This window comes from Dermacentor andersoni, chromosome 7 (genome assembly GCF_023375885.2).
Source record: "Dermacentor andersoni chromosome 7, qqDerAnde1_hic_scaffold, whole genome shotgun sequence".
Taxonomy (NCBI): domain Eukaryota; kingdom Metazoa; phylum Arthropoda; class Arachnida; order Ixodida; family Ixodidae; genus Dermacentor; species Dermacentor andersoni.
In genome coordinates, this window is record NC_092820.1 from 126,646,881 (window position 1) to 126,660,236 (window position 13,356).

General features: G+C 44.5%; 1 protein-coding gene across 2 annotated transcripts in view; it reads right to left on the reverse strand.

Annotated features, from left to right (window-relative positions):
• Nucleotides 1–1,131: 1,131 nt before the first annotated feature.
• LOC129384279 (uncharacterized) overlaps nucleotides 1,132–13,356 on the reverse strand; it is an 86,346-nt gene continuing 74,121 nt past the window's right edge. The window contains exons 6-8 of one of the 2 annotated variants that reach the window (XM_072289327.1): nucleotides 11,710–11,798; nucleotides 5,454–5,646; nucleotides 1,132–1,265 (exon numbers count right to left, since the gene is read on the reverse strand). In XM_072289327.1, the coding sequence (XP_072145428.1) occupies nucleotides 1,251–1,265; nucleotides 5,454–5,646; nucleotides 11,710–11,798 (297 nt within the window). In that variant the 3' untranslated portion in view covers nucleotides 1,132–1,250. The remainder of the gene's footprint in view (nucleotides 1,266–5,453; nucleotides 5,647–11,709; nucleotides 11,799–13,356) is intronic. The other variant, XM_072289328.1, reaches the window with a different exon arrangement.

Here is a 13,356-nt window from a genome sequence, read left to right on the forward strand (position 1 = left end):
CGGGCACGCACTACTTCAGCCGGAGTTCTCATGGAGAATGCACGGTAGGTGCGACATCAGCTGCCAAGTGTCTGATTATTGTCAGTAGTCTAGCCAGACCAGCCTCCCGACCTACGTATAAACATTAGGCGACAAAATTAACTGCGTGCTTAATTTTGGCGCGAGTAACATTATCGCAGCAAAAACGGTAGTGCGTGTTTACCTTGTTTTTGAGTGGTGGACACAGTTGGTAGGCTTGACTTTTGCGCCGAATCGGTTAAATCGACGACATCTTGGTGCAAAATTCCGCGCTTTTCTACTCAGCTTTTATCAGCAAACGCTGGGTAATGGAGATACCTCTTGATGACCTCTGCCCAATGTAGTCAGTTGCCGACACACTTTCGCGGTGCTACTCGTTCAGGTAACTGCTTGTTTCGCCAACACATCACCTGCCACAGAAATACAGAATGCGCTATATCGCTCCTGTTTTGCATCTAATCAGCTGGGCAACATGTAACGCAGTTCGCGAGCGATCTCAGCGCCATCTGTTTTGTCGAAGAAGGACTTTGCGGCAGCCGACTGCAATGCAATAAACGCGAGCACTTCGTTTTTCACTTCGGGATATTAGGTTCAAGCCAATAAATCTACTAAAATATATGCTAGGGGGGTAATGCCGCTGATCATGTATCCGAATCTACAGTGCGAATCATGCAACAAGCATAAGTTCTAAGACAAGATTAACAGCAAACAAATCACCATACCTAAATACTTACACTAAATCATAAACAGTTGATACTTTGTAATGTGAATATACGTTGTTTTAAATGAAGTATACAGAGGAAACTTACGTTAAGTTAGCCTAGGACAACCGACTCTGCAAGTATGCCTTGATAAGCAAGCGCTTGAGAATATTGAGATCTCTGTCTGCACTCTGCCGGTAGAGGTTAATGATCAGCACGTTTCCGCTGTGTTCACTATGCCGTTCGCCAACGCAGCCAACTACTTAACCACAAGGGGACCTGCCACAGGAGATAGTATCCGACAATCACATCTCCATTCCACTCCATCGTATATACTATACACATAGGCCAGTGCCACATACAGGAAAGGATTCATGAATGATCACAAGGACAACACATTTTTCAGGCCGTTGATACAAGTTTATTATGTTGATGTGGGGGTAGAAAATGCATATTGACGTGCAATGAAGTGTTTATTGAAAATATGTGAGCTGCTAGTAAGTCCATTGAAGAAACACTGGAGCATTGAAGTCAGTAGTTTAACTCCTGAAAAAAATTAATGAACAGATCTCAATGAAAAAGGTATTGTAACTTTCTTTTATTTGCAGTAGCACTGGCATAACATTTCTTTCGAGTTATTTTTTGTGATGCGATTGACGTGCAGAAATGAGCTGTGCCATAGTCAAAGGAAGCCCTACACAACGAGAAGCATACATCCGCGCCGTTTTCTGTAATGTCGAGCAGACTGTTCTTTCACTGGTCTCCGGCGGAAGGCTTGGTTTAGAATTTTTTCTAGTTGCTTATGTCAAAGAGGCGGAAATTGTATGCCTTCATGTTAAAGTGCAATGTATATGTGTTCAAAAAAAGACATTTACTAAAAGTTTTTACTTATTCACTTGCGAGCAGAATTTTCAATAGTGAAATTGTGGTACCGAAGTATGGCGGAATCAAATTTGCTGCGCCTCAATAGTCTGACCAACACAGATTTTGAGGTAGCTTGCCTTAAAGGCACAATAAAGTCAAACATAATTTGAGCTGCAAAAATTTGTGGCTACAGAAAGAGAAAAAGTTTTGAGGAAGAGAAAAAAGAACAAGGAACTGTATACAATTGCTAGAATCAAAAGCATGCCTCAATAACTCAAGCAGGCTAGGTGACGAATATTCGCCGCCCCTTTCAAAGGAGAGACCAATAAAACATCATCATTCATCCCCTCCTGTTGCAGCAAAGATCTGGCAGCAAGTCAGAACACCCTAATGTAATGCGAAGCTATTCATCGAGCGAGACCAACAGGTAACGTACACCTTCCAGAAGTGATTGGATATCAAGTGAATGGAAGCATCCACTGTTCCGCAGTTGAGATACACAGGATACGTTTAGAGTATTGGTGGAAGAAATCAGAGAAGGGATTGATAGAACCAGATCGGTTCCAGGCTTAGTATAATGGTATAATGCACCAATAGAAATTTTAGGCAAGAGAAAAAAGATTAAGATGCAGAGAAAACGTTATAATTAAGAAAACTTGCAATAGCATTCCTTATTCACTGAAGCAGGCTAGGTGAATATTTGTCACCGCCCCATATTAAAAGAGATGTCAATAAATAATCATGAACAGCAACACTGCAAATATTGGCAGGAGGCTTTGTGAGTGCGAAAACGACAATCAGCTGGTGACGGCCCCTTGAAGGTCCCGCGCCCACACGACGTGACGTCATGGATATTGATTAACGCAGAAAGGTGGGCTAGTAGGTGTTTATAATGTTGCTCTGACAGAGCTACTAGCATGAACATGACTAGTGGGGTAAAAAAGGGGGGAACTGGACAGCGCGCTCGATCCTGTGCCATCTTTTTTTTTTATTCGTTAGCCTTGTTCACGCTAGTAACCATGCCACAGCAAGTGGATTTTGATGACGTCTGATCGGTGCTATTTAAATGTCATTGGTAATTATACAGTACATTGTGTTCTATAAGCGGGAAGGATTGAACTTAATTCCAGGAAATTTCAGCAAACGTAGGGAAAAATTGTTTTGAAATCTTTGACTTCACACTGAAGTAGTGCCGCTAGGTACAGTTGCGGAGTTTTAAAGGATGAAACTGTGACCCATCATTCTCTATTGTATTAAAACCTCTTACCGCGAAATAAACAACAATAGGATTTTGAAACAATGCGCAGTCTGAAGGCGTTTGCTTTTTCACATTTCTGCTAAACGGATGTGCCAGGAGCCTCCTTGGCCTCAGTTTGCAAAATATAGTAAAGAAGACTTGCCCACACATAAAACTTGCCATACTCAAGTTCGTCGCGTTCTTTTAGTACATAACTGGAAAAGCTGAGTGATTTTTGAAAAGTCTGACGGCGCGAAGAATGGAGAGTGACAAGGAGGGGGAAACTATGTTGAGATGACAACACTGTGATTTATAGTCCTCTTAGTGTTGCGGTTTGAAGGTAGGGGATATCCTTAGGACGGATAGGGGACTTGGAGCATTTGTCTGCAGGCAAAGCACACCCCTGAAAAGAACGAGCGCCAGGCACGGGGTGCCTTATGCATCGGACGGTGCATGGTTTCCTCTTTAATAAATTGCTGCTGTCTAACGCATATACCTTCTAAAATTGTGATGCCTGTTCATTGCCCTATGTTGCGATGTTAGCGTTATACCTGATTTCTTTTTTTTCGTAGCTGAGTAATTCGAAGCTATATTCGTCAAAAATATTAACTTATCTACACTTCACTTGAAACAATGGGCAGAAGACATCTTTCTTTTCCAATTTGTTCCTTTGCCTACCCTACTTCACCCTGTACGCAAACGCAAAACACGCTTACATTATTGAAAACATCTAAGTGATGTGGTTCCAAGCCATAGCGCGTTGTGAAGTGCCTGGAAGCACTACCCATGCATACGCAGCAGTCGAAAACTTCGCAGAGGAAAGGAAGCCTTTGGCTTCGCACTTATTGCTGCGTCCAAAAAGCATCTTGGGTTATGCAAGGGACTTGCGTCTCATACCCAGTGTACTGAGCACGCAAGTACCAACTATAGTTGCTTAACTTAGCTATTTTTAAAGCACCCCATTTCAACACTGAATAATAATAATTTTAGTTGCCAGTAATCAGGCGCTTAAAGCTAGCGACATGGGAGTTCATGAGTTCTTGTTCTTCTGATTTCTTTTCAATGTCCGAAATAAAAAAGGGTACCCATTTCTCTACCAATAGAGCTGTCGTGTTCACAAATTGTCAACACTGGGTCTGAAGCGCATTTGCAAGACTCAGCGTTTTGTAGGCCTAGAATATTTGTACGTAGGTCCACGGGGGGGTTAGAAACGTTCGCGATGTAATTTCGAATTGACCCAGGACCGGAGTTTTTCCCGCAGGGCGAACCATTCCCAGTGATAGCAAGGTTTATCCTAGGATTGGAACTCCCAAGACAGGGCTCTAACTTTACGCCGATCCGACAATACACCGGGTGCGATAGCAGATGCGCCGAAGCTTCTTTTTTCTTTATATGTGTGGTTTTTGCATGCCAAATGCTCCATATGATTATGAGGCACACCTTCCTGAGAACTCTGAATTCATTTCGACCACCTGAGGTTCTTTAACGCGCTTGCAATGCAAGGTACACGGGCGTCTGTATTTTTCGCTTTTTTATTTTTTTTTTTATTTTCTTTCTCATTTGGTCCTCATCGAAATGCTGCCGCCGGTGCCCCAGTGCGATACCGTGTTCTGGGGCTTAGCAGAGCAACGCCAAAGCCACTACGCTACCACGGCGGGTACGCGCCGAAAAGTTTCTGGCACCCTTGAAAACTGCAGGACGCCGGGAAAAAGGCGTATGACGTCATCACTACTGCGCCACTGCCTGGTCCGCGGAAGACACTTCTGCCGGGTACAATGACAATGAAATTAGTGCAAGTTGAGATTGTCATCCAAATATTGTTTTGCAATTGATATTTTTTATTATCCAAACATCTTTAACATAAAGGGCATACGCTGTGGATGAAATCTCTGAAATGAAATGCGTCATCCGAAACGAAAAACCGTGATTTCAGGCGTTTTGTCATTACAGTATTTCAGCGTCTACCTAGTATATAGGTCGTGCCAGTAGATATAGCGCGTATATAGATATATATATATATATATATATATATATATATATATATATATATATATATATATATATATATATATGTGTGTGTGCGTGTGCGTGTGCGTGTGCGTGTGCGTGTGTACGTGTGTGTGTGCACGACATACGCTGCATATATGAGCGTCGTCACGGTTATTCGGCCGCGACACGTGTGCAGGAGAGTTCTAATATGCGGCGGTCAAACATCCAATTGACCCGTATACTTGAAACGTGCAACACTGTTCCCATCAGAGGCGTATCAAGTGTTAAGCGGCGGGATTTATGCAACAATATACTCTCAAAAGTAAGATGTGACTCATATGTTGGGACAAGAGAAGGACAAACCGAGGTGATATACATATGGCATGGCGCGTTGTTCCGTCGCGTCTAGTTTCGGGCCGCTTGTCATGATCTCTTTGTCAACAATATTGCTAATTATCACGGGTACTTATTTCTTTCGATCCTGCTCGGATTGTGCACACACCACCTGGTGTAACTAAATATACTTGGCAACTCAAAGCACCGCAACCCTAATTCGCGAATAGTGAGCACTAGGTAGCTCGATCGCTTCTTTAGTTTAACATCTGTATTAAATGCAAAGGCATCAAATGAGGCTCTACACTTACGTGCACGATCCGTTTCATTATGAAGTTGTTTGAAAATTCAGGCATGCCGCCGCTAGTATCGGCTATCGAAACCACCGTGTCGTAGTTGGTGACGAAGATGACCCTGCTGATGGTCACCTGTATTGTGATTGTGACCTGCGATCTTGGAGGCTTCCCGAGGTTTTCGTTCTTATTGCCCTTGATTACACGTATGCTGGAAAGAAGGAAGCGTATTATTAAAAAGATTCTGCGATCACTTACTCCATACTTTATGTATGCAAGTAGGTAAATAATAAAGGATATTCGAAATTTGCCTATTAATCTGGCAACGCTTTGAAATGAAAATTTTTGTTTAGCGTTTGTTTTAATTTCGTGGTGACGCGCGTCATCCTTCACATTTGAGGTAATAGCCCTGTACGCACTCATATTTTTGACTCTGGCATATAAGGCATGCTCCTGTTGCACTACAAACCCCCGGGTTCGTTGCGTCCGCGAGAAAATAGGTCACGTTTCAAAAGTGAAAGCTTCGGTAGCAGTGCCACTGGTGAAAGCTGATCAAAGCTCAATGGAAGTCACTACTGACCACTGACCACTGTTCGACTTGAATTCGCGTTCCGAGTGTGTGAGCTGGAATTGTGCGAGTCGGGTCACGCATACGCGAGACAAGTGGAAACGAAGGAGAAAGGCGATGACCATTGAAGTGCAGGTCAGCAGTTGACTTACGGCCGATCGCAGGCCATCCGTGCCAGTGTCATGTTTGAGCAGGGTAGGTGGTTGAGCTATGTTCTCCATCCCTCGCTGTTCCATGCACTACCGAGCTCTGGCACTGCTTTTGTGTATCAGGTGCTGATAAGTGTTGACGAGTTCGCTGTTTACAAACGCACCGCCTTCAAGCGCATTGACATATATATATATATGAGGACCCCTGGAAACGCGCGTTTCGGAACACTAATGAAGTAGAAAACCAAAAAAACGCAGCCTCTTGAGCTCAATCCTCGCACGTCTTGTCGGTCTCTGCCGCTGGTGCAGTTTTCTCAAGATGTGTACAGCGGTGCGCACCGACATTGACCACTGTGTCAAATATACTTTTTTTACAATGAAGCTGTTTATGGCTAGGGTATTGTGCATTTTTTTTGTGTCCGTGGGCGATTTGGCGTGGGCAATATCACCGTCTTCTTCGACAACTATCTCCGTTGCCACTCATCCCTCCGGGGTAGAATTTCAATTCTTTTTTGTTGTAATGGGCAGGCCACCCATTTTCGGGGCTCCCTAAATGTGTGTGTGTGTGTGTGTGTGTGTGTGTGTGTGTGTGTGTGTGTGTGTGTGTGTGTGTGTGTGTGTGTGTGTGTGTGTGTGTGTGTGTGTGTGTGTGTGTGTGTGTGTGTGTGTGTGTGTGTGTGTGTGTGTGTGTGTGTGTGTGTGTGTGTGTGTGTGTGTGTGTGTGTGTGTGTGTGTGTGTGTGTGTGTGTGTGTGTGTGTGTGTGTGTGTGTGTGTGTGTGTGTGTGTGTGTGTGTGTGTGTGTGTGTGTGTGTGTGTGTGTGTGTGTGTGTGTGTGTGTGTGTGTGTGTGTGTGTGTGTGTGTGTGTGTGTGTGTGTGTGTGTGTGTGTGTGTGTGTGTGTGTGTGTGTGTGTGTGTGTGTGTGTGTGTGTGTGTGTGTGTGTGTGTGTGTGTGTGTGTGTGTGTGTGTGTGTGTGTGTGTGTGTGTGTGTGTGTGTGTGTGTGTGTGTGTGTGTGTGTGTGTGTGTGTGTGTGTGTGTGTGTGTGTGTGTGTGTGTGTGTGTGTGTGTGTGTGTGTGTGTGTGTGTGTGTGTGTGTGTGTGTGTGTGTGTGTGTGTGTGTGTGTGTGTGTGTGTGTGTGTGTGTGTGTGTGTGTGTGTGTGTGTGTGTGTGTGTGTGTGTGTGTGTGTGTGTGTGTGTGTGTGTGTGTGTGTGTGTGTGTGTGTGTGTGTGTGTGTGTGTGTGTGTGTGTGTGTGTGTGTGTGTGTGTGTGTGTGTGTGTGTGTGTGTGTGTGTGTGTGTGTGTGTGTGTGTGTGTGTGTGTGTGTGTGTGTGTGTGTGTGTGTGTGTGTGTGTGCACGCGCGTGCGTGCGTGCGCGCGCGTGTGTGTGGGTGTGTGTGTGTGTGTGTGTGTGCACGCGCGTGCGTGCGTGCGCGCGCGTGTGTGTGGGTGGCCGATAAAGACCTACCCATCAAATGAATGGTTGTGGGCGCGTCTACCTCGGGGATGACCGGCGCCACCCGTCAAGAGATAAAAATAAAGTTTGCTTCTATCTAAATTCTTTGTGACCTTTATGTATTGTGCTCGTCAGCTTTCCTTGTAATGCAGCGCCACAGCCGCAGAGTGGCGCTTGAATTATTTCGCATGGCGAAACCTATCCTGTTTAATTATGCTGAGCTGGCTGCTCTTTTCAATAAGTAAATCGCTTTAACAAATTAAGCGCTTCATCTGCCTGCTTATGCGGACTTAGGAACTTTTCTTACAGTACGAATGAAATCAGATACTTGTGAGAATCTCGCGGGATTGTGAAAGGTTCCTTGCATTTTAACTTTGTCAGAAAAAGTATGTAGAGTAAAATGCTTACGTGGCCGCTGCTTACCACTGGTTTACCATTTTATTCGCCGATTTGCATATGCCTTTAATATAAAAAAAGAGGCGTGACCAGCTTGTGGCCTGCGATGTCACGAAGCGCTTTTATCTCATATATCAAGAAACCGCAAATGCGAGTTTGCTGCAGCTTCTCTTTCTGAAGGTGCTACCCTCTTCTCATTCTATATTAGCGGAAACCGTCCGCGATAACCTGGAGAGGTTCCAAGAAAACTATAGACCCTATCAGTGGAGTAGTTTGCTCTAGAGGAAGGAGATGGCGCTACCGGCGGTGAGCCGCGCGTTGCTGCAGGCGAGAGCGTGAACAAGGGGGCGCTCAGACGCGAAGCCCATTACCGCTTCTACCCTGTCACTGCACGATCAGCCGTCACAATTGTAACTGGGTGATCGGTTACGCACAATACTCTATTGATGCCGCATAATGTGGGAAGACTTGTGGAGTTGGGGTCTCCAAAGAACAGTAATTGGCATATAAAAAGTATGGAAAGAGTCTGTGCGATTACGTTCGGGGACCTAAGCTGCAGGCCACTGCTACACAAAGACTGCTGCTTTCGCTGGTCCTTGGCGATACACAGCTTTTCTCGAGAATAAAGAAAAAAAAATCACTCATCTGCCAGTGTTGTATCGATAACCTTCAGAGAAAGGACTTCAAACTCGGAACGACGGCAAGAGAGAGTACCGCTCGTCGCACAGTGACAAAGGGACGAGCATCGTCTGCCTGGTTTTGTATGTTTCTCGCACGTTATCTGCACACATCCACCCAGACACACATTCAAATTAACGCCAGTCATATGGCATGAGAACCAGCAATAAGTGCATGAAATCAATCCGCTAAGACTGGACGTTTCGTGGTGGTTAAACGAATAAATGATTGACTAGCGATAATAAGTTTCTGGTACTCGCTATTGTAAAGTACAGCACATCTATGTTCCAAGCTTTAATTGTGCGCACCAATAGAAAATGTGTCGTAACTCAGCACTCTTCTGAGCGGCAATCATCATCATCATCATAATCATTATATATTTATGTCCACTGCAAGGAACACGGCCTCGCCCTGCGATCTCTAGTTGCTTGTGTCCTGGGCAAACTCATTCCAACTTGTACCTGCAGAGTTCCTAAATTAATTCAAGCGCGTGAGTTTCCCGGTGCTTTCATTAATACCCCGGGCTGTGGCATAAACTCATAAAGAAGGCGGGATTGATGAGGTTTCCGGGCGTCGTCTGAGCGAGAGCATGATTCCAATACTGTCCCTTTTAAGTCATTCAAAAAGTTACCAGGAAGGTTGACATGTTTGGCTACGGGGAAATTCAAAAGAGTTTTTGCGTGTAACTGGCGGGCATTGCATTGTATCCTGAAAAGTGCCTCTGAATGACCAATATACTGTAGATTACTGATATTACGTTCAAGAAGGTAGGCCACATTGGCTGTGTCACAGCTAAAGTTTCCTTTAATTTGGACAGAGAAGTTAGACGCGGTGCTGATTACTTTCCGTGTATTTGTAGTTTCCGGATAGACCTGGTAATGTGATTTGTTTCAAGGCATAAATCCGGTGCCACGGCTTAGGATTAAAGTCGGTTCGATCAAAGTATGGCGTAAATATTTTTTGCGATAGCAAATATATGGACACTCGGGGCGCATTTCTGCCTCCGTTGTCGCTGTGACGTTACGTATAAAGTCCATAGGCGATAACATCGTAGCCGTGCGCTGTATGCTGTATGCGCGAGCGAAAATGTGCGAGCGTGAGCCGACGATGGAGGCTAAACCTTGCGCGCGCAAGGGAGGAGAGATCGGGGAAAGCGCGCCGTATTCCGTCGCTAGAAAGGCACTAGGAGGAGGGGAGGGAGGGAGGAAAGAAGGGAAGAAGGGGGCATCTTACCCTGGGGCATGCCGCGTATGGCGTGGCCTCGAGGTGCCTATTTTGAATGTGATCCGCGATGAGGACATATATAGTGCGCCGACTGCTAATGGTTTCGTGTGCGCTGTGTTTCCACCGCTTAGCTCCTTAGATCCTGTCCTTGAGCTCAGGTTTAAAATCTTCAGTAGTTTCATAAGTGAGTGTTTGGTAGAATACACAGTAAAAACAATGGTCTGTGGACCTGCTTAGCATAGTCATCCTTGTCCATTATCACCCAGGTGCTTTCCCCATCCGCTGCCGTGGAAAGCATGTTTTGTGTTGTTGTTTTCTTGCGCTTTTTTCGAGGTTGAGGAGTAGGCTTCCTCTTCCGTGACTCATCGCCACTACCCTTGTGCTCCGTTTTGCCCATGTGTTATTCCAGCGTGAAAGAAAAAAAAATATCCGATTTGCGTTGCTGACGTTTTTCGCTAGCATTTTCTTTTTTGAAGCCAAATGTACTTCATACGTGTGTCTCTTTCCTCTTCCGACATTTTGTGAACGAATTGGTTCTGTAGTCTCCTTCACTTCCATCAAAGCGGAGTTCTATTACGGTTCTCGTTAAATATGTGAATATTTCATTCGGGACAGTTTTTGCACCGAATCTATATATATATATATATATATATATATATATATATATTGACTTCACGCAATGCACTGAAACATCTCTTCGCATGAACTAAAATGTCTACTTGGCTGTGCTATCCGAAGCCAACAAACACTGACGCCAAGGCCTACTTAAGGGAAATTACTTGTGCGTGATAAATCAAGTAAAAATTTTCTTTACTTCATTTATTACACAAACGTAATTACCCCTATGTTGTCCTTGCTGTCAGTGTTTGTTGGCTTCTTATGATATGACATAAAAATAGAGCCCCTCTGTTAACTTCCTTTCTTCTCGTTTACGTCGCTGCGCTTTTTTCCTGCAAAAAAAATTTTTGTAGATTTTGCGAATTTTCATCGAACGCGTAAGTTACCAGCCGTTGTAAACATCAGAAAGCCCTTATTGGTGTACAAAGGGTGCTTGGTCTATCTCATTGCATTCACGCTAGCGCTTAAGGGGTGAGAACCAATCATTGATGCTTAGGAGTAAATAAAAACGACCACTTTTCATGGGTAGCCCACACGACGTTAGCCGTCGCAGCACAACGAGAACACACAGCATGAAATAATTTCATGCTTGCACTTTCTAACTCCCGTCAGATATGTCTGCGCAAAAAATAGGTTCCTAAAATTATTAAAGAACTTTTCAACTATTTGATTATTGGAACTGTTTTCACAGGTGTAGTTTGAGTTAGCCGTCATGAACAATATTTCTTTCTTTTTTACAGCTCTAAGAGTTGACTCTAAAAGGAGCTACGCCATTTGAGGCGTATCTTCGTTCCAGAACCTAAAACGCTGGCTTTCCTTTAGCGATGCGTGCCCGGTAATCACTGGTCACGAAAGACATGCGCGTCATCGGCGTGACATGACATTCTCGACAAGAAATTAGCGAGCGCAGAGTTTTCAAGAAAATGCAAGCAAGTATGATGGCAAAAACTGATTTCTACCAGAAGTACATACCAAGGAGAGCATACCTTTTTAGATTGCAAGAACATTAGTCATTGTACAAACCAGCCCTCTAAAGGGTGCAAACTGTTTGAAGTACATGGCCAAGTGATTGGACTAACATAGACTTTAGCTCATAAGCCATCCAGCTAACTTCTCTGCACTTTTAAATGGAAAATAAAATAAAATAAAGAAACTATTAATTCCAGCAGAAAATTTCTATCTTACGGGTCTTTTCCGGTGTGAACGCCGATGCAGAGAGTGAAGGTACCAGGGCTGAGCTCTACCCGTTGTTTCGCCAAAAACTCAAAACGGTGCTGAAAGAGTGCGAGTGAATCGGTCAATGCTACGGCAAAATTTCGTAAACATTTACCATAATGCTCAATGAAGTACGCTCATGCAATTCATACGACATTGTTTGCATAGGAATTGCTTAAGCTTACAGTATGAGTATAAAAGTGAATGAAATTACCTTCGCCATGCTGACGTACCAACTCAACCCAAATTTTCATTTTTGCTAAGGTGAAAAACCTCATTGGGCAGTACACAACAATGTTACATAAGGTATTCCTTCTGTTGTCGCATAAGTGCCTTCGCATTGAAATTTCTCGATGCAAATTCCGTTAATTAAACATAAGAAATGCGAATCATGAAGTGGTCGCTACGACTTACCTCTATTCAACGAGTGGTGAAGTTTAATTCCACCGTTTAGCACTCACGTTATGCAGGTAATTGCCTCTTTGGATATGGAACAAACTGCATGCAACGATGAACTGCTGATTCGTATGCATGTTTATACCCACAAGCAATAAAAAGATGCTAGGGCGGAGCAAGTCCCGGCATGCCTCTGCAAGGCTAGACCCGTTTGTAGCTTGCACCATCCTTTTCCTACTCCCCCACTTCCTCCTACCATTACTACCACTACGACTTTCCCGGCCTACATCATCCAGTGACAAACCAACTCCTCCGCCCCGTGTCGTCCCAGAAGTGTCTGCGTAATAACATCAACAAGGATATTTTGGGCTTTCAGTGTTGACTTTGCCGCTCTACAGTAATGCTGTGCAAAGAAGCATATACAGCATATCGTACTGAAGAGGTGGTAATTTGTGCAAGTACTAATGGTACAGCACGTGTCCTAGTTTTGCATGCTTTGACGTGGCCCCCGTCACACCGAAGGAGCAACGGGGACACGAAAATTGGTACCCTGACTGGTCAGTGGCTTAAGAGAAAGAGGGGGGGAGGGGGTCACTGAGGCTTCCGCGCGCCCCATATGCATAAACCTAGCCAAGCGATGAGTGCATGCAAAAACACGCCCCTGCCGCTCCTCTTACAGCCCGCTGCTCCTCAATCGGCGACCACAATCCATGGACGACCCAGGCTCCATCTTTGAGACCCCCGCTGCCCCTTCGGTGCAAGTAAGATCCTGCGCCGCCCGGTTTATGAAAACCTGAGCCTGACCGGAGTACATATGTGCGTTCCATAAAATCAAATGTCCCTTATAGGCTTGGCCACAGTACCGAAATGCACAGCAGTGAAACTTATAAAAGCACATTCGCTGATTATGCAGCGCACAGAAGAGCCTTCCCCAAGTATCTTTGTCAAGGTTACGATACCACGATACGCACATACAAGGTACATTCGACAGCACATATTCTGAGTCCCGCACATTGAGTGGGACGAATAAAATATTCATTCATTCATTCATTCATTCATTCATTAGGGTCTTTTTTATGTTCACATCGCTGTGCCTGCGCTAAAACAGTGTAAAAGATGTGATTTTCCAACAACTACATACAGCCACCCTAAGTGTATTAGCAGTTCCAAAGCGTTGTATCTCTTTTGTATCAGTGCATTCACTTCGATGATCGTAAGTTC